The sequence below is a fragment of the Pipistrellus kuhlii genome, unplaced genomic scaffold, assembly GCF_014108245.1.
Source record: "Pipistrellus kuhlii isolate mPipKuh1 unplaced genomic scaffold, mPipKuh1.p scaffold_m20_p_1, whole genome shotgun sequence".
In the NCBI taxonomy this organism is placed as follows: Eukaryota; Metazoa; Chordata; class Mammalia; order Chiroptera; family Vespertilionidae; genus Pipistrellus; species Pipistrellus kuhlii.
In genome coordinates this window covers 146702609-146728414 of record NW_023425404.1, presented here as the reverse complement: position 1 = coordinate 146728414, position 25806 = coordinate 146702609, and the positions used below count along the sequence as shown (strand labels likewise).

The 25806-nt window shown below is 42.1% G+C and overlaps 1 protein-coding gene and 1 non-coding gene across 2 annotated transcripts in view; one reads left to right on the top strand and one right to left on the bottom strand.

The window, feature by feature from the left end:
* Positions 1 to 454: 454 nt before the first annotated feature.
* The window catches only part of SLC10A6 (solute carrier family 10 member 6), a 31298-nt gene continuing 5946 nt past the window's right edge, over positions 455 to 25806 (bottom strand). Inside the window, exons 3-7 of the mRNA XM_036456242.2 lie at positions 11708 to 11826; positions 9758 to 9846; positions 6656 to 6831; positions 3619 to 3776; positions 455 to 2114 (exon numbers count right to left, since the gene is read on the bottom strand). Coding sequence (XP_036312135.1) covers positions 1897 to 2114; positions 3619 to 3776; positions 6656 to 6831; positions 9758 to 9846; positions 11708 to 11826 — 760 coding nt within the window. The 3' untranslated portion in view covers positions 455 to 1896. The remainder of the gene's footprint in view (positions 2115 to 3618; positions 3777 to 6655; positions 6832 to 9757; positions 9847 to 11707; positions 11827 to 25806) is intronic.
* Positions 7898 to 8001, top strand: LOC118710058. The gene has a single exon (XR_004985282.1). It is a non-coding gene; the product is annotated as a U6 spliceosomal RNA (small nuclear RNA).

The window sequence follows — 25806 nt, the reverse complement described above, 5'->3', positions numbered from 1 at the left end:
GAACCAAATGGAATCCCAACATATATATATATGGGATTCCATATATATGAAGTTAGGTCAGTGATCGGCAAACTCATTAGTTAACAGAGCCAAATATCAACAGTACAACGACTGAAATTTCTTTTGAGTTGAAAACCGACTTTTGTGCATGGGCCACAAAGTTTCAATCCACAAGTTTCAATCGCACTGTACGTGTGCGCCTGCACATGGTATTTTGTGGGAGAGCCACACTTGAGGGGCCAAAGAGCACATGTGGCGCCAACAGTTTGCCAACCACTGAGTTAGGTGATAAAGGAGGCATTTCAAATCAGTAAAGAAAAGATGAATGAGTCAATATGTGATACTGGGACAATTAATCATAAAAATATTACGTTCTTCACACACCATCTAGAAAGTTCAAAATGGGATAAAATATGTACATGTCTAGTTTTTCATAAAATCAAGATGAAAGGACATGGAAAATATGTTTAATGTAAGAGTAGAGGAGGAGAATGGGTTCTACAATGCCAGGCAGTACACACCGCAGCTAGTAAACACCCAAAATGAACTCCCTGAAAAGGGGCCAAATACATTCTCAGCAAGGAATCCTTTCACAATCCAGTCACATAAAAAATGTAAAGTTCCAACACTGGACAGAGATCAAGGTCAAAAACATTATTTTAAAAGATTAATACTGCTTCATATGTAAAAAGTATAAAACTGTACAGCAAAAGACATTCCCAAAAAGCAAAAGATAAATGAGGGTGTAAAACACTGACAAAAACGAGGCAATGGGTCACTATCCATAAAGTGTTCGAACCTGTCAATCAAAAAGGACAAATAAAATAGAAAAGCAGTCAAAAGACATGAATAGGCAAGTGGTCATGAAAAAAAATACTTTACTCAGAACTGATTAAATGCGGCTTCAAATGTGACGCTCTCACACATCAAAGCTGATCATCCTTTGGCCGGGGCCGAGGGCTGGGCCCTCTTGGGCACTGCTGAGCGCTCAGCATTGCCAGAGAGCGGAGTCCAGCGTCTTCCTGTGCAGTTGGCCTGTCGATTCAAGCTGTAGACAGTGGCCATACAGAAATGCCCCCAGAAGGGCACAGGCATGCGGAGCAGCATCGCAGTGCCAGTGAGCTGACGCTCTCTAAATGCCCGCGAATGAGGAACCGTGAAACCAGTCAGTCCTTCCACGCAGTGAGCCTCTTCTACAAAGCCATTGTTCTACAGAATGAGGCAGGTCAGCACAGAACGACGTGTGAAGGTGCTCCATAAGGCGTCATTAAGTGACTTATTAGACAGTATACGTGGGAAAAGCCCAGTATTTTTGAAGTGGTATAATGTGTAAACAACCCTTAGAAGGATATATATGTGCCTATCACTGGGGAGTGAAAATATGGGACATTCACCTTTTAACCTCAAGTGTTCGTTAAATACAGATTTTCCTCTAAATCTGTATTACGTTTACAATCCAAAAAGACTTTCAAGCCCTTAAGATTGAACGACCATTTGAGAAAAGACCCCATGTTTTCTAAGACCTGAGTGCTTCCTCCCCCGGGCTCCGAAGAGCCTTCCCAAAGTCAAGGGCGTTCAGACTGTCCTTGCCCTGAATATGAGAGGGCACCTCTACAGAGTCCCTACCCTCCTGTGGTTAAAAGCCACAAGTGAGGACGACTGCACATAACAACGGGAAGACTAGAACACAGCAACTGGTAAATATGTTGTGCAAACCCCAAAGGACTCCCTGAAAGAGGCAGAATACATTCTCAAAGAGGGATCCTGGGACAATTTACAATCCACACAAAAATGTAGACATTCCCACAGGCCTCGCCCATGAGATCCACGCATCAGGCCTGCACTCTCTTTACTGAGGGTGGAGGTAGCCAGCGTCCAGTAGGGACCCGCAAGCCCCTACTGTGCACATGAGGAGATGGGGCCCGTTGGCTCGAGAGCCACAGGGGGATCCATCGGCTCTGATGTCCCAGGAGTTACAGCGATTTCTTCATTCACCTCCAAGAAAGCACCGGTCTCTTGGGGAGAGGTGGAGCGCTCGTTACGGCAGCCTTCTGCACAGCCCGGGGTCTTTTTTCTGTGTTTGTTCTTCAGTCTCCTCTTGTACAACTTATATGCTACATGTGAAAACACACAAGTCATTAAAAAAATAAATCACGCTAGTAAGGATTATAGTTTGGTGACCTTGTGCGCTTGTCCATGCTTTGAGAATTTGTTTGTTTGGGGTCATGTGTGTATTAACACGCAGGAAACTATAAAACAAAACAATTTAGTGTATCAAAAGGGTGACTCTGTCTGGACTGGACCATTTGTGAAAGAGACTTAGGGTAGTCATCAGCTCACCAACAGATCATCCGTTTATGTGTCAGTCCGTCAGCCGCTCCCATGGAGGGCTTCCAGTGAGCGCTTCCCTGGGTGCGGGAGGAGAGCTGGGAGTCCCGTGTTCCTTCCCTCACAGTCCCACCAGGACAAGGAATTCAAGCTTGACTTCAGTCCAGGAGTCTCTTAGGATTTCTCTTATATTGTTGGAAAATTAAAATCCCAGTATTCTTATATTGGTGGTTATATCAGTGATCTCTCTAGAGGAAAGGCTAATATGCAAAGTGTCCCCTCGGGAGTTCAACCTGGAGAACAGCTGTTCAGTCGCTCCCTATGATGTGTGCTGACCATCAGCGTAGGAGGGTGTGGAACATGGCGGGCAACCAGCAGCTGTGGTGGGTTGCTGAGGGAGCGAGGGAAAGAGGAGGCGGGGAGGTGGGGGAAGAGAACCATGTAATGGTAGTATGCCAGTGGCAAGGGAAGGAGGAGGAACCTGATAGACCCTGATCACTAGCCAGGCCTAGGGACCCTATCCATGCATGAATTTAATATAATCAGCTATATCAGCAATCACTGAGGCTTACTCAGCCCTGTTCCCTTACAATAATAAAAATTGCCCATGGCCCAAGATTAAAATACATGTGTATGTTCATATCTACCCATCTATATTTTTTCAAATTTACCTTATGAGTCTAAATAGTGACTGATTCCAAAATGACATATTTATTATAGCTATATGGGTATACAGCAGACAAGGTGGGGCAAAAGTAGGTGTATAGTTGTCAGTACATGAAACACAGAGTTTGTTCTTGTGTATTATTTTCCACACGAACAACTGTAAACCTTGTTTGCCCCAACACACGCATAATTAATTTCAATATTTGTGTCTGTACTATATTTGAAAAATATGTCACAGCCATTCAGCACAATTCTTTGCCAAAAGAACACTGTGAAATAACTTGACATTTAGCTCTTGATGAAACATAGAAATAAATGATTGCTCCTGGAGACTGATCAATCCTGAAATCTGAGTTCTGATCATGCACTGTTTTTATGTGAAGCATACTTGTTTATCTTCCCCATGGCTCACTTTCCCATGGTTTCTTATATTTTTCTGTGAAACTTCCACTTTGTGGCAAAGAATCTCGTTTGTGCATTTTATTTGCCAAAAAAATAAAAAATAAAAAATGTCAGGCTAAAAATGTGTCACAAGGACAGCCCGCTCACGTTTGGACTGAAAAGAGAGTTGCGAAGGTGAGTCAATAATTTTCAGTCGAGTGTACCCAACAGGGCTCTACGCACCTGCAACAATGAGAAATCCATCCACCATCTGGAAGAGTCCATAGGACAGGGGGAAGCTGATCATCTGGACCAGCTGCTGGGCAGTAAAAGAGAGCTGCAGCATGGTGAGGCACATCTGAATATTCTGGGCCCCCGTTTCTAAGGAAATTGTCCTGCACCTACAATGAAAAATTTTTTTTCAAGAGTTACATAATAGCAATAAGGATTATTCTTACTTGTTCCCTTACAAATAGCAATAAATATAAGCTGTGAGCTTAGGCCCCTAAAAATGTTTATTCGTCCTATCATTACTTGCTGAGTGCCTACTCTGTAGGTGGTCTCCTGAGAGGCAGCTGGGAGGAGGCCCTATGAATCCCAACCTAGGAATCTGCTTGAAAAGTCCAAGAGGTACCCCGTGGAAATTCGTACCGCCACCAGACAAATCGGGGAGATGCTGTAGGCATTTAGAAAAGGGGCGTCAATGGTTAGAAAAGACTTCACAGAGGATGTGGGATTAAAGCATGGGGAGAGGGGAAGAGGCATTGACTGAGGGACAAGGACTGAAAGTAAAATTCCAGGGACAGGTGTGAGTTTGGCCTGCCCGGAGGCACTGCCCAAGCTGTAAGCCAATCTGTGAAGAGCAGAGGCTGAGGGGTGAGAAGGGAAAGTTGAGTTAGAAATAGAAACAGTATAAACTAAACAACACTTGGAAGTAAACACAAAAACCTTTTCCACTTTCCTACATTTTACTGGTTTCCTTATTGCAAAAAAAAAAAAAGAAAGAAAGAAGGAAGGAAGGAAGGAAGGAAGGAAGGAAGGAAGGAAGGAAGGAAGGAAGGAAGGAAGGAAAGAAAGAAAGAAAGAAAGAAAGAAAGAAAGAAAGAAAGAAAGAAAGAAAGAAAGAAAGAAAGAAGAAAGAAAGAAAGAAAGAAAGAAAGAAAAGCAACAGAGCCAAAACTGGTTTGGCTGAGTGGATAGAGCATCGCACTGCGGATCGAAGGGTCCCGCGGTCAAGGGCATGTATCTTGGTTGCAGGCACATCCCCAGTGGGGGTTGTGCAGGAGGCAGCTGGTCGATGTTTCTCTCTCATCAACATTTCTAACTCTCTATCCCTCTCAATTCCTCTCTGTGTAAAATCAATAAAATATTTTTTAAAGGAAAAAAGAAAAGAAAAGAAAAGAAAAGAAAAGAAAAGAAAAGAAAAGAAAAGAAAAGAAAAGAAAAGAAAAGAAATAAATAACCTCACTTGAAAAAGAAAAAGCAGGAGGAAGAAAAAAGAAGACATAGGCAGGGCCTTGAGGGCTGGAGTCAGCAGTTTCACCTGTGTCCAGGTTCTAAAGGGAGTCAGCAGAGTTTGAGGGCTGGAAGAGAAGAGGTGTTCCGATGGTAAGCTGGACCGGAATGTGGGTGTGGGATGTGGGAGTGGAAATGGCATCACTTGTCACAGGACAAGTTCTGTGGCTCTTATTTTATTTATAATGGCCCCATTGCTGCTATGCTTTCTCCAGACTACCCTGCCTCCATCAAACTAAGCTACAAGCTGGACCGCCCACCTGAGCCCTTCATTCCCTGGGCACATGCAGGGTCTCAGTTCTGATCTTCCTTAAGCCATCAGGCGGGGGGAAGGAGGACGGGGATGAGACTGTTGACTACACTTTGCTATAGGAATACTCTCTCTCCAGATCCAATTATGTTTCAACCGCTCAACAGTCCCTGTTCCTAACTTTGGAAGCAAGCCCAGGTCCAAATCCTAACTCTACCACATTCTGGCTCAATGAACTTGGTCAAGTTGCTTCATTTCTCTGAAGGGTTCACTCATCTGCAAACTATTGATGATATCGCTGAGGCTTTGTAGCAAGTAAATGAGATACTCCTGGTGGAGCCTCACCCCGTACTTTGTACAATCCTAAATGTTGCCTAGTGAACTGGAAACAGCATGAGGCCAATTACATTCTTCCCAAACTCCACCTTTGGAATTCAACTGCACAGTTTACTTTTCTTCAAACATTCTTTTCTGATTTTAAAAGAATTGAGAATTACATACTCAGTGAAAAACATTTAAAAAATACCAAAAATGTTAAGCAATTAAAATTAGTCTTAATCCTACTATTCAAAATAAACACTATTAGCATATGTATTTTTCTATGCATAAAATTTCTATGCATAAATTTTTTTCTTCCTTCTACAAGATGAGACTACTCAAAATGTATACTGTTTTCTTTCTTTTTTAACTCAAATTTATCTCTTAAGTATTTTCAAAAGAATTAAAATTGATACATCATATTCCATCACATAGCCATATCATGAATTAAATCTCTGTATTGTTAGATATTTAAATTGTTTCTATTTTTTATATTTATGAATAACATTTCAATTAACATCTTTGCATATCAATATTTGTGCAATTACCTGATAGCTTCAGGACAGAATTCCAGAAGTAAAACCACTGTTAACTATAAATATTTATAAGGCTACTGATGTGACTTGTCTTTTAGACAGTATATACCAATTTATGTTACCCCCAACAGTGTATAATAATGCTCATCTCATCTATTCCAATAATATGGAATATTATCATTTTTAATATTTCACAGCATTTGTAAATTATGTTTCCCATTTGTAATGATAATATTTAAGGTAAATTTTCTATTTTATTTCTCAAGTTTGCCCTTTCTCTTCTTGCCCCTCATAAGTGGCACTTTTTAAAAGTTGGCACAAACAAGGCATATATGCTTAATCTCTTGAACTTGCACATGCCCTGAAATGATCTCTTTATGTAGTGAAACCATCTCACCCCTCCTATTTAACCACTAATGAAGAGCAAGGTGTCCAGATTACAAGTGGTATCAACACCCAGGTCCTAATTTCACAGATTACAATGTTCATCAATCTGGCCTTTGCGTTCATTTACATGAACTTTTCACCCTCTGTCTGAGGAGCTGTCCCAGTCCATCCACCTTGTAAGTCAAAACTCTGAGTTTCCAGACATAGTCAGACAGCAAAGGCTTTGGGTTTCATTTATTCTTCTCATCAAAGTTTATGGATAGTTTAACTGTACCTCTGCCAAGAATGGTGGGTAAGAAGCGCCAGCAGAAAGCCCGCGACATGGCCAATCAAAGGAAAGATGCAACTGATGATCAGTAGGGTGATGTCTGCATTCCAAGATTCTCTCGCCAGCACCACACCAGCAACTGTGACCACCAAAAGGAGGACCCCACCAACAATGGCCCCAATCTAAAGCAAACCGATAAAATAAATACATAAACATCTTGGTCTTCAGGTTCTACGATGCAAAGTCCATCACTGCTCTAAGAAGCTTGGAACCTAGAAGTTTTAGAACAAAAAAGAGGACTTTGAGACCACCAAATCCACCATTTCACAGAGAATAAACCTAAGGTCCAAAGTGGTCAAGTGACCTGGCTAAGCCAGGAATTGGTAAGGCTCAGCATGAAGCTCAGTCTTCTTGTTTTATGAACTGTAACTTCTCTCTGTAAGTGGAGGATTTGGTCAGAAGGATCACATAGTCGTTTTCATAGATAGAACGTATTTGTGACATAAGTAAAACCTGACAATAAGCATCCAACACCTGTACACACACCTCTTAGATACCTCGCTGGTAACCTCTTATCTGAGATCCTTCCTGCCTGACCATCCCCCACTCTCTCCCCACCATCCCTTCACCCACCAAAGTGAAGGGATGGTGCTTTGGTCCCTGCTTTGGTCCCTGCCCTTCTCTGCTCCAAATGAAAGTTACCCATTCTTCATTAGACAATGTGAGCTAATTAATGTGACATGAGAGGTACTGACAAATACTTCCACCCTCTCCCAAATGAATGCCGTCTCTTTTGTTGTTTGTCAGAAACAAAAAAAAATCAAACGGAAAAATTTCCAGTGGTTTGAGTTTTAGATCAGATAGGAAAGAAGCAAGACCTAGAATATTTGGGAAAGATCAGGATCTTGGCAAGTTCCCATTCATAACATGGTGACAGCGAACTAGTTACAGCATCCACTGCAATGTGAAATGATTAAGGGTGTAGAGGAAGGTAGCCATGGGTTACCAAAGCAAAACAAAACAACTCCGTGTGCCATCGATGTGTTCCTGGAGTCACCTTTACTGCCCAAACACAGGGAGAAACGGCCTCACCAGCCTGGAAGATGCTGTAACACACCGAGAAAGTCTGCGACTATAAAAATCCCTCTGCATCTTTCTACCAAAACGGGGATTAAACGTTTAAAATTCACAGAAAGCAATTTGTTTAGAAAACTAATCAGATCTTAAATTAAAAAAGGATGAATAACAGTGCTCGCTTCGGCAGCACCGATACCAAACGTGGAATGATACAGAGATTAGTATGGCCCCTGGCCCAGGATGACATGCAAATTCATGTAGTGTTCCATTTTTTTTTTTTAAATAATTAAGTAAATAAATAAAATAGTGATTTAGATTTTTAAAAAAAGAGGATGAAGAACAGATTGAAGATATACCAAAATAATGATTAAATTTTCCCAGTCTTTTTTTAAAATCAAGGCGCGCTAGAATATCTATGTAGATATTCTAGCGATATTCTAGCGCACCTTTAGTATGCATATTACTAAATATTTTCTGCCACAAATCCAGTGGAATAGCCAAAGGAAAGGAGCTTTAAATCTGACCTTTACAGAAATGAAACTGACCTACAGAAAATATATTTGATTTCCTCATTGTCACTGACAGATCTGGAAACACCAAAATCATGACTTTCTTTGTTAGGAAATAATCCAAGGAAAATACTTGAAAAGTAAGAGGTTCCAATAATCATATTTTCTTCTCTTGTTTTATAAACAAAATTATAACCATGAACTGCCTCATTAGACATTTTCTCCCACCGAAGTAACAAAGTCACTCCTGAATCACCATAAGAGCTTTCCTCCAGCGCTGTGCCAGCTGACCTGTCTGCCTGTCCCCCTTCTCATGTTCCTCCTCTCATTGGAGGGGTGATGGCAGTGTTTGGTTTGGGGCCAAACCAGGAAAGCAGCGTCCATTTTTGCAGGCACGTGGAGCAGCCATGTTCTGCCAGATAGAGCCAAATGGCAAGCGCTTAAACTGAACCAAACTGTAAACCTTCAACTGAAATGATCTCAGACATACTTGTGAAACCTCCTGCTAGCCCCCAATGTTTATTTCTTTATAAATGTAAAATATAAAGAACACTTTTAAACACCTCATAGAAGTAAGCAGACACTAGAATTCTCTGTCTTCTAAAACAATCCTAGTAGATAGTCCTGTCTGGTTTGGCTCAGTGGATAGAGCGTCAGCCTGTGGATGGAAGGGTCCTGGGTTCAATTCCAGTCAAAGATACATGTTCAGGTTGCAGGCTCAATCCCCAGTGGCGGGTGTCTCTCATCATTGATGTTTCTCTCTCTCCCTCTCCCTTTCTTTCTGAAATCAACACATATACTGTATATATCAAACTAAAAGAATATAGACACTAAAAATAAGCATCTCTAAAAATAAAGAAAACAACACATAATTGGGAAATCAGAAAGCACCCCAGGAGGTTAACACTTTGTTGAGAATATCTTCTGTTTACCTAGTTACTTTCACAGCCATTTAACAGGGACACGTGCTTGGTTCTCTGGCAAACACAAGACAAGGCAGGAGTTGCAGTTACCAAGAGTCCATGGCCAGGAGCCTTCAAGTGCTCTGGATGCTCTATCTCACTGTGACGGTTCTTCACGTGGTCGGCAGCCCTTGCCCATGTGTACAAACTACAACCTTAGGAGCTTCCAAAAGACAGCCCTTGGTCCCACTCTTCCATGAAACCAGCTCTGCTCCCTAAACACTGGGCCCCACACACCCTGAACAGCAGCCACCTGGGCGCCTGTGTGAAGCCTTGTGAGTGGATGGGCCCTGGGTTCTCTGACCACGCTCAGGCCTCAGTTTTCTGTCACTCCAGCAGGTGTGTCCCAAGCCTCGGCTGATGGGACTATGGGAGTGACAGAGCAAGGCCCAGAGGAGCAGAGGAAACTCGGAGGTAGGATCCAAAAATGTAGGACAGGCAGAGAAAATTGCTGGGTGTGGGCCCGCATGGGTCTGGCTTGTTTGTTTCAGTCATTGCTACATCCATCTGTCACGTCTCTGAGTCTGAGGATGTGCCAACTGCCAGGCGGAGCTGCTTACCTTGAGAATGATTTTGGATTGTTTGGGGCACCTATAATTCACATAGACACCGAAGGCCACAGGAACGGTCAGGCACAGGAGGGAAATCCCTGAATAGAAGAGAAATCCGTCAGGTGGCATCGCCCTAACCCTGACCCTCCGGCCTCAACAATTTCTGTTTCAACCAGTTAAAAGCTTTCATTAAAGTTGCATTTTGCTTCTGCATCTACCTTCAATTTTTTTAAATTTTTTTTTTCAGTCTTTGGAAGACGGTCTTTGAAGGGTATCGATTGAGTGGCCAGATTATTATGATCTCTGAATGCACAATAATCTGGCCATTCAGTCAGTGTATATCCTATATAATAAAAGGCTAATATGCAAATTATCCCCAGGAGTTCAACTAGCAGGCAAATTGGCCAACCGCCCATATCCTCTCCCCGACACGCACAAATTCATGCACCGGGCCTCTAATATATATATATGTACTGAGTGGCCAGATTATTATGCGTTCAGAGAGCATAATAATCTGGCCGCTCTGTATGATATTACTGACTGCCACCATATTTGGTTCATCATTTCCCTCAGAATCCCTCTGACAACCCCATAAGATTTTAGGGACAACTGGAAATGTAAAGTTAGCAAACAGAAGGATGCTCTTTAATCTGTGATCATCTTTGGTGTTATGTATGGGGACCCCTCCACAACCACAGCTATTGTTCCCTTTTGGATGCCAATGGGTCATTTGCTTCACAAAGTAAGAATACCTGTTTCAGACATAAAAAAAAAACAGTACTTGTTACACATATCAAAGTCATTTCTCATAATCTCCAAGTGTAACTAGGTAACCTGATGGCAAGTAGGGAGAAAATGCCTTTCAGTTAACACAAGCAAATAAAGGCACTGAAGGCAGGCTCAGTAGAGCTCCTTACCAATGCCTGCAATACTGGCTCCAAAGGTATACAAATTGCTCCTAATATTTTGTGTTTTAATTATTTATGAGTCTTTCGGAATATATTATCAAAACAGAATATATTAAGTAATATATTCAATATATAGTAATCAAAATATAGTAATCAAAAAAGCTGTACATAAAATCATAATCTCTAAATTAAGATCTTCCTCAAATTTTACAGTCAATAGTCTCCAGCTATTATCAAAAGATGGCGCTAGTCATGCTTTTAAAATATGGACTGTGGCTTGTAAGCTCTCCAAAGGCCGACTGGAGACTCCAGATTGGCATGTTAGACTTTTAAGAGTCATCGTTACTGCCAGTTCTCCAAACACTCTGACTAAACTAGAACAGGCAGATCGTCTTACCCAGGTTTTCTTCTAAGGCTAGTGAGTCCACAGAGATCTCTAGGAGCTGGGCAGAGTTTGATGAGAAATAATATTCAGGAAGAGCGATAATGAAAGGGATAAGGGTAATAGTTGTGACAAGTGCACACACTTCAATAACCAACATGAATCGTTTCTGTTGATCAGCAGAGAGGTCAAGGCTCACAGGCGATGTGAAAGGTGGACCTGCGGGAACTGAGGCCTCGTTAGAGCCCCAGCGACCAGGTAACCTTTTGGACATGGTGAGTCCAGTTGCTTTACAATAAACTCTATAAATGTTTTCAATAAGTTTTCTGGCTTTATTTTCAAAAGTGAGCTTAGGTAGGGGTTAGTGAGTTTAGACTTTGTGGTCAGATTCCTGAGTCAAAATTCAAGTGCTGCCCTTACCAACTGCACAAACTTCTGGATTAGTGAGGTTACTTAATAAGAATTACTTATAAGAATCTTTCTAATCCAGAAAATCTAGGAAATGGAACTAGAAATAGAATCTGTACTGTAGAGTTACTTAGAAAATTGAATTAGGTAACAAAACAAAAAACCATACATGCTGCCTACAGGAGACACTTAGTAAATAACAGCTATTACCCTCACCATCCCCATTCCTGATACTTTTTCATTGCACAAGCTCATACAGACCTATGTTCTGATACGGAATGGTGAAATTCTGCTCAAAATTCCAGGACAAGGTGTAGAGATAAAGGCAGAGTGGCATCATTCCCAGGGCAGCCACTGTGGAACAGGTTGTCATACTGATGCTGAAAGTAAAATTAAAATAACGTGTAAGAGAGAGAGTTTGAAACAAAGAAGTTAGCTCCCTAACCAAATGGAACTATTGGACACAACTTCTTAGAGATTACATGGGGTAACTTAGTTGAAGCTCACTCCTGTCTTATTATTCAACAAATGATGATGGTATTTTAGACTTGTGGTCTAAAAAAAGATTTCTAGCAGTTCTTGACATCCATCAATTAACTCTTTTTAAAATTTTATTTTTTCATTTTGTTTTTTTTCAGCACCACTTATCCAATTAACTCTTATTTACTTGAGGATATACTTGCCCTAAATGGTCTGCTAATTATAGTTATAAGAATTTTTTCCTTATACATTTCTTTTCTATTGAGATATAATTTACAGACCATAAAATTCATCATTTTAAAGTGTTTTTAGACAGGTATATAGATCAATGGAACCGAACAAGGAGTACAGATATCAACTCATGCCTATATAGTCAATTAATATTTGGCAAAGGAAGCAAATATAAAGACAATTTCTTCAAATAATGATATTGGGAAAATTGGACAGGTATATGCAAAAAAATGCAGCTAGACCACCAACTCACACCATACACAAGAATAAGTTCAAAATGAATAAAAGACTTACATGTAAGTCATAAAACCATGAAAATCCTAGAAGAAAACATAGGCAGTAAAATCTCAGTCATCTCTCATAGCAATGTTTGCTGATACATTTCAAACATATTGGATATACTTGTCCTAAATGGCCTGCTAATTACATAACTATAATTAGTAGGCCATTTAGGACAAGTATATCCTCAAATAAATAGGGCAAGAAAAACAAAAGAGAAAATTAACAAACGGGCCGAAGCCGGTTTGGCTCAGTGGTGGAGCGTCGGTCTGGGGACTGAGGGGTCCCGGGTTCGATTCCGGTCAAGGGCATGTGCCATGGTTGCGGACACATCCCCAGTGGGGGGTGTGCAGGAGGCAGCTGATCGATGATTCTCTCTCATCGATGTTTCTAACTTTATATCCCTCTCTCTTCCTCTCTGTAAAAAATCAATAAAATATATTTTTTAAAAAAGAAAAAGAAAATTAACAAATGGGACTACATCAAAATAAAAAGCTTCTGCACAGCATAAGAAATAATTTTTAAAAAATGAAAGGAAATACACTGTATGGGAGAACATATTCATCAATAGTATACCCGGTAAGGGGTAATCTCTAAAATACATAAAGAACTTGTACATTCAGTTCATGCTGAGGCTGAAACACCACGGTGGCTGGTACCATGGATCTGTCTCTCACCCAGTGGGGTAAGCTGACCTTCTCTGGAGAAGAAACATGTGTTCCCCAAAACATGAGATCAGTTTCCGGGCCTTGCCAGCAGGTGAGGGGTTCCCGAGGCAGGTGCTGGGTGTGGAGCCCATGGGGGCATAGGCTACCAAGGAGACAGAACTAAACCTCACATCACCCTGCTTGGCCCGGGAGGATGGCTGGTTAGCCAGAGACGGGTAAGATTCCTCAGGGAAGGAACACCCTAAGATAAGCACAGTCACAGAAGGGCTATCAGAGAAAACTTGGGGGTCAACAAAGGTAGGGCAAAGACCATTACGACCCCTCCCCCCCTGCAACTTGGCAGGCGCCTGAACCTCCTCCCCTTCTGAGGGAGGTCTCCTGCCCCCTTGGCTGCTTCGCTTCCCATGCACAGCTCAAAGTTAGACCCAGGTAACAGACAGAGACTTGGATGATAGCAGTTGCCCTCTCACTGCAACAAGACTTGTTTGAGAGGTCTTGTACCCATGGTGTGGGCAAGTCCAGCCTAGTAGCAGGAATGCTCAGGCCCTTCTCAAGAAGGCAAATAATGATTTCCACTAATACACACATGGTAAATAAATACATGGCTAATGGAAATATTCTAGAAAAACTGATTGTACTGTACAAAAAGCTGTTCCTAAAGTGTTAACAAAAGTTCTTATTGGCAGAGCGTCTCATTGTAAAATTGTATAACATGTAATGAACCTAAAGCAGTCATAGTTTAGCGCAAATAATTAAAATGTAAAAGCTATCAAGACTACATTATAAAACTTCCAAAAGCATCCTATTATTTAAATTTAAAAAGGGGGTGGCAGTGGAAGAATATCATGTAAGGAAAAATATCCTGTGAGTAAATTACACCTAAAAAATTTATACTTTAAGAAATTAACTTTCATTAGAAACGCTAACAGCAAGATACCCATGAAAATACACACATGGTGTCAAAACAAGCCAGAGGAAAATCATTTGAGAGGAGGAAGGAGGGAGAATGAAAAAGGATCCCAAGTCAAATTTATAGAAAATATCCCTTCCTTAACTTTTGGTCGAGAATATGTTTGTATATTTTCATAAAACAACTCCGAGACCATCTGGATTCCTGTAACAGAGGGGAATAAACAGAAGTGCTCCAGCCATGAAGACAGAAGAGACACAATTGAGAGATGGAAGATGCTGACGACGCCTCACCATACCAGCAGACAGCAGCTGCGTGTTGCTGAAGGATGCCCAGGACCAAACCAGAGACAGTTGGACCGGCATCACCACCATTTGTCCACCAACCAGATTTGAAATATCTGTTGGCCCAGAAAGGAATTCACTACAGACTGATTCATTTGCCTCTCAGCATAACCATTATGGCTTGTCTCAGATTCGGTTCTTATAAGGGTATTTCTTGGATCACATGATCTCACACACATCTAGAGGAAAAAATGAACAACATAAACTGATGAACAAAAACAGACCCAGAGACAGAGAAGCAGCGATCAGACTTTCAAACTTCAGAGGGAAAGTAGGGGAGGGTGGGGGGAAGGGGAAGAGATCAACCAAAGGACTTGTGTACATGCATATGAGCCTGGCCAGTGGCCATGGACAACAAGGGGGTAGGGGCAAATGTGTGGAGGGGTTTGGGATGGGAATGGGAGGATGAGGACAATTATGTGATACCATAATACAGAAATAATAAATAATAATAATAAAAGGAACTTATACAATTTAACACCAGGAAAACAAGCAATTCAATTAAAAAATTGGCAAAATGCCTGAATAGACACTCTTCCAAAGAGGACATACAGATTGCAAAAAGACATATGAAAAGATGCTCAATGTCACTGGTCATCAAAGAGATACAAATTAGCCGAAACCTGTTTCGCTCAGTGGATAAAGCGTCAGCCTGCGGACTGAAAGGTCCCAGGTTCGATTCCGGTCGGGGGCATGTACATTGGTTGCGGGCACATCCCCGGTAGGGGGTGTGCAAGAGGCAGCTGGTCGATGTTTCTCTCTCATCGACATTTCTAGCTCTCTATCCCTCTCCCTTCCTCTCTGTGGAAAATCAATAAAATATATTTTTTAAAAAAAAGAGAGATACAAATTAAAACCACAATGAGATATCACCTCACACCTGTCATAATGACTACCATCAATCAATCAACAACAATAACAAAATGTTGGAGAGGATGTGGTGAACAAGGAGCCAGCCCTGGTACACTGTTGGTAGGAATACAGACTGGTGCAGCCACTTTGGAAAACAGTACAGTTTCCTCAAAAAATTAAAAGTGGAACTGCCTTTTGACCCAGTGATCCCATTTCTGGGAATTTACTTTAAAAATCCCAAAACACCAATTCATAAGAACATATCACCCCTATGTTCACAGCAGCATTATTTATGACAGCCAGGATCTGGAAGCAGCCAAAGTGCCCACCAGTGGGTGAGTGGATAAAAAAGCTGTGGTACTTTTGCACAATGGAATACTGTGGCCACAAAAAAAGGAGGAAATCTTTTCTTTTGCAACAATTCCAATGGCCTTGGAGAGAATTATGCTAAGTGAAATAAACCAGTCAGAGAAAAATAAATACCATATGATCTCACTTATATGTATAACCTAGTGAGCAAAATAAAATGACAAACAAAATAGAAACAGAGGCATGGGTACATGGAACAGACTGACAGCTGTGAGAAGGTTGGATAAAAGGTGAAAAAATTAGTCAAAGAATATATATGCATAACCCACAGACACAGACAACAGAGTGGTGGCCAGAAGGAAGGGGAAGTGGGGGCTGGGTGGAGGTGGGAAAGGGGAGGAGAGAGAAATGGGGACATCTGAAAGAGTGTCAACAATAAAAATGAAATTTAAAAATAAAATGAAATTTAAAAATAAAAATAAAGTGTTTTAGTATATTTGCAAGGTTGTGCAATAACAACACAATGTCTATAATATTTTCATCAAACAAATTAAAAGCCACCCCAATAGCAGTCATTCCCCATCCCCTTTTTCCCCAAGTTCCTGGCAGCCTATACTTAACTTTTTTTTTGTCTTTATAGGATTGTTTATTCTGGACATTTCTTATAAATTTAATTACATGTGTATCTGGCTTCTTTCACTTGTCATGTGGTTTTTTCAACTCCATGTAAAGTTTTACTCTTTTGGATAAATCATTCTAACACCTAGGAATATTTATTTCAAATATAAATTACTGACTTTCACAATGTAATTTGTCAAGAGAACAGAATTAATACATAAATATTGTTCTTCACTTTACAGAGCAGCTGTATTCTAGTCAAGAGGCGATTCCAGAAATTGTTTTCCCCATTCATATTCACCATAACCAAAAATATATTTCCTTAGATAGCTGCTAATACAGCAAACTAAGACTGTCAGGAAGAAAAATAAAATCTTTTTTTTTAAATAAATCAATATTTATTTAAAAATATTATTACAGATGTTCCTCTCCCCCCCGCCCCCCCAATAGCTTCCCTCCACCTGATTCACCACCCAACCCATCCCCTTACCCTCCGCCACTGTCTTCATCCCTAGGTTTAAGACTTTTGTCCAATCTCTTCCCACACCCCTCAGATCCCATTCCCCCTGAAAATTGTCAGTCCACTCCCTTTCTTTTTTTCTTTAAAAAAAAAAATATTTTATTGATTTTTTACAGAGAGGAAGAGAGAGGGATAGAGAGTTAGAAACATCGATGAGAGAGAAACATCAATCAGCTGCCTCTTGCACACCCCCTACTGGGGATGTGCCCACAACCAAAGTACATGCCCTTGACCAGAATCGAACCTGGGACCTTTCAATCTTCAGGCTCACTCTATCCACTGAGCCAAACCGGTTTTGGCAGTCCACTCCCTTTCTATGTCCCTGATTCCATTATATTTACCAGTCCATTCTGTTCTTCAGACTTTTTATTCACTTGATTTTTAGATTCACCTGTTGGTAGGTATGTATTTGATGTCTTTTTGTTGTTCATAATTTTTATCTTTACCTTTTCCTTCTTCCTCTTCTTAAAGAATACACTTCAGCATTTCATGTAATCTCGGTTTGGTGGTGATAAACTCCTTTAGTTTTTTCTTGTCTGTGAAGCTCTTTATCTGACCTTCAATTCTGATTGATAGCTTTGCTGGGTAGAGTAATCTTGGTTGTAAGTTCTTGCTTTTCATCACTTTGAATATTCCTTGCCACTCCTGGCCTGCATAGTTTCTGTTGAGAAGTCAGCTGACAGTCATATGGGTATTCTCTTGTAGGAAAACTGTTTTTCTCTTGCTTTCAAGATTCTTTCTTTGTCTTTTGCCCTTGGCATTTTAATTATGATATGTCTTGGTGTGGTCCTCTTTGGATTCCTCATTTGGGCTTCTGTGTGCTTCCTGAACTTGTAAGTCTATTTCTTTCACCAGGTAGGGAAAGTTTTCTGTCATTATTTCTTCTAATAGGTTTTCAATATTTTACTCTCTCTTCTTCTGGCACCCCAAAAATCCAGATGTTGGTATGCTTAAAGTTGTCCCAGAGGCTCCTTACACTATCTTCATCTTTTTGGATCCTTTTTTCTTTTTGTTTCTTCATATTTCAGGTCTTTGGTTTGATTCTTAGGGTACATTGATCTACAGTTGAGTTTCTGTATATTCTTTATTCAGACAGTATATGCTTAATTTCTGACTGGTCCTTTTCTTTTTTTTTTTTTTTTTTTTTTTTTTTTTTTGCATTCTCATTAAGGTTCTTGAAGGTCTCATCAAGTTTCTCAGCGGTTTTAGAAGATTCTTGAGTAACCTTATAAATGTGGTTTTGAACTTTATGTCATCCTGTAGCTTGCTTTCCTCCATTTCTTTCATTCATGACATGTTTCTGTGTCTCCACATTTTGGCTGCTTCCCTGTGTTGATGGAGTGGCTTTGTGTGGTTGGTGACCTATAGGGGCCAGTAGCTCAGCCTTCCCAATCACCTGAGGTGGACGCTCTTGGTACACTTCTTTGTGGGCTGAGTGCAAAGTCTTGGTGTAGTTAAGCCTTGATTGCTGTTGGTACACTGGAATTGACCTCCAGGCCAATTGGCTGTGGGGACCCAATGTGTTTATAATGGAAGAACTACTGCACTGGAGAGACACTTATGGTGCAGAACCTGTTTCACTGGGACTTTGGTGCTCACTGAGTCTGCCTCTTAAATGTGTCACTTGTGGATGTGAAGAGTTGAAATCAGGTGTCTTACACTGACAACTAGGTACTGGCTTCTGGTTCTCCAATGGGGTGTAGGTCAGCTGCTGTCTGAGGCCACCCTGCAGGAGCTACAGTGACAACTACAGTTTTCTCCTCTTTGCTTGGGATATGGGGGTTTTGGAGCTGGCTGAACCATGATGCAAGTTTGCTAGGTTAAGCTGCTATAATGAAGGCCATTCATATGCAAAAGCCACTGCTTGGAGCTTCGTGTGTTTGTAGGTTGTGCAGGGCAGGGTCTCAGGGCGTCACTAGGCTAGGGTGTGGCAAGCAGTGATTGCTGGCAGCCAGTCGTTGTTGGAGACAGTGTGTAAGCTGACAAGGTCCTTGCATTCAAGGGGGCTAGCAAGGCTGGCCCCCTACCCACACAGTTTTCCCAGGTTTGTTTGGATGGCAACTATCAGTAGAATGAGAGCAACCTTGCATGGCTTGCCAAGAAGTCTGTAACTATTTACTGAGATTTGCTATACCAAGAATTTGTCCTTCTGCTCTGTCCCTTAGAGATTAAGAGGAACAAAGAATACATTCCTCTTGACAGACCTCCTGTGTTTTGTGTATAAAAAGTGTTGTGCAGTTAATAAACTTGCTACAGTCAGTCAATGGCTACCTGTAGTCCCCCCAACCCCGCTCTTCTGTCTTTCTTTCTTTTCTCAATTCCTATCTCCCTACCTCAGCCCGGTTCACCTGTCAGGCTGGCCCTGGCAAGTCGTCTCATGCCCCAGCACAAAAAACAATTATTCCTGCATGCAGCTCTGCAAGGAAGCCACTCTCACTTTCCGACCTGGTGGCAGACAGTCCAGCTTCCTCCCGTAGGAGTTTGGGTCCCGAGCATCTCTCCAGAAACTGGATTTCAGAGAAATCGGGAGTTTGTTTCCCTTCGGGTTGAAGAAAGCAACACCAGCCACCAGCCGGGATCAGCCACTAGCCCAGATCGCACGCATCCTATACCTCAGCTTTTCAGTGTTTGTGCACTGAATGCTCTTTTCTCTTTCTGTCGAGTTGTAGAACTTCCACTCAGCCAGGCCTCCCATGGTTCTGGGTGGTAGATGTTTTGTCTTTTAGTTGTAGTTTTGAAATTGTTGTGCAAGGCAGCAGTTTAAGTGTTTACCTACGCTGCCATCTTGGATTCATCTCCTCATTTGTCATGTTTTTAAGGTTCATCCATGTTTTAGCATGTATCAGTAGTTCAGTCTTTTTTCTGGAAGTCTGTTATCTTGATTACTGTGGTTTTATTACACTGTATAAAATAAGTTATTGCTTCATACATTTGTAATATATTGTTTTTATTTTTTCCAAATATGTAGGGTCATATTTTTTGTCTTTACTTATTTTAACTGGAGAAAAGCACTTGGTTACACATTAAAATACATAAATACATGTATACATGAAATACATAAGCAGATATAGATATAGATATAGATATAGATATAGATATATAGATATATATATATCCCTAATACGCAAATAGACTGAATTGTGGAACAACCGAACAACCAGTCACTATGACGTGCACTGAGCATCAGAGGGTGAGCTGCAGCGTGATGGTGAAGCAGATAACAGGGAGCACCAGACCAAGGCAGGGCGCTGGTCACTGTCATTGGGGAGAGCCTCTGGTGGTTACTGAAAATTCTTTGCTCCCATGTGTCGCAGTCCCACCAGGTGTTTGCACCTGCAGCTGGCACCTGGAGCTGGCCCCAATCACTCGAAGCCGTCAGCAGGTGCTAGCAGCAGCTGCCAGCCCCAATTGCCCCTCAGGGCTTCTCCAACTCCCCCTGCTCCTGAGGGGCAATCTGGGCAGCAGCCACCACTTGCACCTGGTAATGGTGCTGGCCCCGCTCACACATGCTGCTGGCACTGGCCCCAATCATTCTGTGCCATCAGCGGGTGCAAGCAGGGCCAGCGCCATCAGCCTGTGGGAGTGGCAGTGATGGGAGTGAAGCTGTGATTAGACAGGAGACCAGAGGCCATGGTGGGAGGGACCAGGCAGGGACATGGAGGATGGGCCAAGACCCACCCCTGTGCCTACCACAGCCTCATGGCCCACAGTTCCTTCCAAGGTGTACGAATTCGTGCACTGGGCCCCTAGTGTATATATAAAATGCACAAGCATGTATAATGAGAGACCAGGAACTGGGAGCAGAGCTTTGGAAGGCTCCCCCCTGGCCTCCGCTCTGACCTGGGAAGCAGGAGAGAGCACATGGCATGTAGGGAAAACCCAGAGATGTGGTGAGAGCCAGGAGGTTCATTGCATGAAAGCTAAGAAGAGAAAGCTTCCAACTGAAGGCGAAATGCAGGATGAGAACCTGAGAAGTGGTTTTAGTGCCACCCAACTTTTCCCCAATTTCTGGTGTCTCCACCCCAAATTGAGTCTTTCCACCTTGCACCACCACCCGCAACCCCCAAGCTGTTTTCCTCCCTCTCTGGGTGATAGAGCCCATGAAAGAATGAGGGGAAGTGAGGTAAATGGAAATGAGATATCCTCTAGGTCAACAAACTATTTATCTTTAAACTGCCGGAAAAATGTTACACAATCTGCTGAAGGACGTAGGAGCTATTTATGGACACAGTGAACGCTGCTCTGCCTGAAGAGCTTGGCAAACAGCACACCACACAGTGCAACCCCGGGGGGAAGTCAGACTTCATCCACTTCCACTCCAGGCCCCTGAATCCAGTGCCACGTAGGGAGCAGAGAGGAAATGAGTGGATCCTATGTTGGTAATGGCTGGTGGCCCTTCCAAAGCTGAGTGAAGTGCATAGGGGTTCACTATTCTACCTACTTTCATATATTTGAAGTTTTCTACAATAAAAATAGTAAGTGTGGTGAAGCACTGGAGTGGGGAAGGTGTGCAATGGAGGAGGTCACTGAGGAAAAAATATGGGACATCCGTAATACTTTCAACAATAAATTTCCTAAAATAATAATAATCCTATATAATAAAAGGGTAATAGGCAAATTTACCCTAACGGCAGAATGACTGGTCCACCATGACATGCACTGATCACTGGGGGGCGACGCTCAGTGGAGAAGCTGCCCCCTGGTGGTCAGTGCGCTTCCACAGGGGGAGTGCTGCTCAGCCAGAAGCTGGCTCATGGTTGACCAGCGCAGCAGCAGTGGCAGGAGCCCACGGCAGCGCTTAGGATGTCTGACTAACGGCTTAGGCCTGCTCCCTAGTGTGGCATCCTCCAAAAGCTCCCAGGCTGCCAGAGGGATGTTCTGACTGCCAGCTTAGGCCCTAAACCTTGGGGAGTGGGCCTAAGTCAACAGGTAGACATCCCCTGAGCAGTCCCAGACTTCGAGAGGGCACAGGCCAGGCTGAGGGATCCCCCTAAGTAGACAAATTTTCGTGCACTGGGCCTCTCATAAATAAGTGTCCCTTCCATCTTTGTAGGGGACTGTGCAGTATTGCTCCCAGTCTGGGTAGGTGAGGTTTTCTCTGTCATATTTTTCCTTGGGTGGGCTTTGCCCTACATCTAGCATTATGGGTACACTGCATGGGGGCACCTAAAGCATTTCCTTGCCAACTCTGGCTGGCCATGGGCTTGTCCGTCCTCAGCAGTGCTGTGAACCACCCATCTGCTCTCCTCCGGGGATGGCTGCCATTGCCCTCTGGACACCCTTGTTCTGATATTACTCACATGCTAGAAAATCTAGAAAATTACTCACAATCTAGAAAACACATTCTGCACCTGCATGAGAGCTGCATCCTGTCGCTGTGCCCCAGACTGTGAGCTCTTAGAGGGCAAGGACCTTATTGACCCCTAGGAACCTGGCAGAGCCTCATGCTGAGAAACACCGGGGGAGCTCACTACATCCTTGCTGAATAAATCTATGAACCAAATATAAACCAACATGTTAATACACTGGTGCTGCAAAATGTTCTTGCTTCCTTCGTCATGGGTCATGTGACTGCAGATGAGACTTGAAAATCTTAGCAATGTGAGCCTTTTACACTGAATTCAAATGGTAGATGCCCCCTATAGCAATCCAGAGGAATGGAAACTTTCTATGAAAACATAATTAAAATCTTGCTCTTTTGAGTACAAATGTAATATTTTATTTTTTTTACGTTTTTAATATATTCTTTTTTATTTCAGAGAGGAAGAGAGAGGGAAAGAGAGATAGAAACATCAATGATGTGAGAGAATCATTGACCGGCTGCCTCTTGCACGCCCCTCATTGGGGACTGAGCCCGCAACCTCATTGGGGAATGTGCCCTGACTGGAATCAAACTGTGACCTCCTGGTTCATAGGTCGATGCTCCTCTACTGAGCCACACCAGCTGGGCCACATGTAACATTTTAAGGAGCAGCTATTTATCTGATTGGTGCCCTTTTCAGAAACCCAGACATAGGTCATTCAGAAGTATTTGTAAACATCCCTTCCCCTCTTTTATTTTTCTATTAAGCAGTCCTGTTTCAAACATGTTTGTTCAATGAGTAGAGGTTTATTTTTTGTGTTTTTTTCTTTTCTTTTTGGAATAATCACATAATACATGTCGCTCTGCAACTAGGTTGCTTTTATTTTTCCCCTCTTCACATCATAGACATCCATCCTTTCAGGACATCACACACAGACTAAGTTCATTCTTTTTAAAAATTGCACAGTACGCCACAGTATAAATATGCCATAATTTCTTCAGTCTCTTTGTTAATGATGAGTAAATGGCTCTGAATGTGTTTGCATGGTAAACAATGCTGTAACAAACATTCTCTGACATATTTCACTTGAAATAATTCCTTTACCAGTGTTTCTGTAGAATACAGTTCCAAAAGTGGAATTACTATGTCAAAAAGTCTTTTACTTTAAGATAGTACCAGATTATTTTCCAAAAAGACTGCTGCATTTCATAATCCTGCCTCCACTGGGTGTGACCGGTCTTTTATAATTCCCATGAGAACATTAAAAAAATGCATCTCGCTGTTATTTCGTTACACAACCAACTCTCAACAAGGTCATATGTCATGCTTGCTGGCCTCTTGGAGATCCTCTTTAAACACCCATGCTTGTCTGATTTCTTCTTTTCTCAACTTGCAGGAGCTCTTTAAATTAGGGTACATATATCATCATCTGTAGTCTTTTTGACTATGCATATGACTTTTGCCATAATAAATAGTTAAGCCTGACACAGTAAAATCTGTCCATTTTTTATGGCTTCTGAGTTTCTTGTTCAAGACTCCTCTTCCCCTGAGGCTATTTAAACATTGCTCCCACTTTTCACCTTTTTATAGATTGATCTTTTTAACTCACCTAAAAGGTATATTGTATCTGGTAGAAGGCACGAAGCTACTCTACTGCTTTCCCTATTGTGAGGCAAGGGTGCCCACACTATTTGCTACGTTAACAACTGTCCACTAACTTGAAGTGCCAACTTCATTAGGCATAAAATGTTCAAGTGTACTCAAAATGCTCTTTTTTCCTTAGCAAATACAAATTATTTAAATTACAGTGTTTTCATAAATGATAGAGCAGACACTTTTCATAAGTTTCTTTTTTCAAACTTTCCTTAGCCGTTCTTGCATACATTTCATTCCCTATGACATTTAATATCCTTTTATCCTGTTAATAATGCTTGCTTTGAGCAAAGACCTTTTCTAGCTAGAAAGTAGATCAAGGAAGAGAATGTGCCTGGGAAGCATTTGCAAACTCTGAGTCTGTGACAGCACTGCATTCCTTGGCTCTGCATCTGACCAAGTCTTGTAAAGAATTCCATATGATGTCACTTGATCTCCTGGAGAAGATGGGATACCATTCCTCTCCCCTCGCCCCTCATGGCTTCAGCTCAAACAGCAGAAAGGTATGATTCATGACTATGGAAAGCGAAGTGTGAGATTTACATCATGCTGATTCTGTCCTTGACTATACAGGTTACCGCCTCCATCCTTGCACAAGTCTTCAAGCCCATGATGCTCATGGGAATGGCGAGAGAGGATCCCAGTGCCCTGCCAATGGTTATAAACGGCAACAGGTTGGGAAAGCACATGGTGAGCACAAATGAGTGCAGTGGAAAGTCCCACCTTTGGTTTTACTGAGTTGAAATCCCAATATAGTTTAAACAGAGGACGTGGCTAACTGGGTTTCTCAGCTATTCACATAGAGAAAAACCATTGCCAAAATCTGACTTTGATATAACAAGATTCCACTTGCACTAAGAATGGCATCACCATCTCCAAACTGTTATAGAGAATAAATAATGAGACAGATTCAGCAGGTCTGGACAAACAAGTAAATCCTGAACCTCCCTTTAAATGTGGAAATTAGATATAATCACATTATGTAACAATTAGAGGCTTGGTGCACAAAATTTGTGCATGGGATGGGGGTCCCCTCAGCCCAGCCTGCACCCTCTCTAATCGAGGACCCCTTGGGGGATGTCCAATTGCAGAAGGACATCCCTCTCACAATCCTGGACCACTGGCTCCTAATCACTCACCTGCTTGCCTACTTGGTCACCCCTAAATGCCCCCCCCCCTTTGCTGGCCTGATTGCCCCTTACTGGCCCCCCTACTGGCCTGATCACCTCCTACTGCCCCCCCTCCTCACACCCTGGTTGTGCCCAACTGCTCTCCTCTGCCAGCCTGGTCACCCCTAACTGTCCCTCTCTACTGACCTGGTAGCCCCCAACTGCCCTCCTGGTCACTCCCAACTGCTATCCTGGTCACTCCAAACTGCCCTCCCCCTGCCAGCTTGGTTACCCCTCATGCTCCCCTCTCCCCCCCTCTGGCTTGGTTGCCCCACACAGCCTGCTGTTCAGTCATTTGGTCACCCCTCATTAACCCCCCTGCCAGACTGGTTGCAGGCAGCCATCTTGTGAGGGTATAAGGGTTAATTTGCATATTACCTCTTTATTATATAGGATATAACATCAATAAGTATACTATTTAGCAATTGGGGTTAAGTTATTAAGATGTTTTCATTTTAAACCAATAAAATCAGAAACTCTGAACTTCAAATCTATGAAAGTACTTACTTCCAAATGAAAAACTTTTTAAAATTATCTGCTAGCCAGATGGAAATGGAGTATGCTAGATGGAGTCAACAGACTTGGCCTTAGAAAAGAGTTCGAGGTCAGGTTTTCCATCCCCAAATAGAAATGTTACTCCTATCTGCTGCCTCTCAGTAACAATAACCAACATTTATTGAGCACTACCTACTAAGTACTATGTCCCATGCTTTTAGATACATTTTCTCTTCTCATCTATACTCTAGGTATGTGTAGGTATCGTTTCCATTGTATAGACTAAGAAATTAAGGAACATAGAATTACAGAAACTAACACAAAGTCACATGGATTCAATCTAAGTTCTGTCTGTTTTTATTTTTTGTATTTTTTTTTCTCCCTCGCAAATATGTTTTTGTTGATTTCAGAGAAGAGAGAGGGAGAGAGAGATAGAAACATCAATGATAAGAATCATTAATTGACTGCCTCCTGCACACCCCACACTGAGGATCGAGCCTGCAACCCAGGCATGAGCTCTGACTGGGAA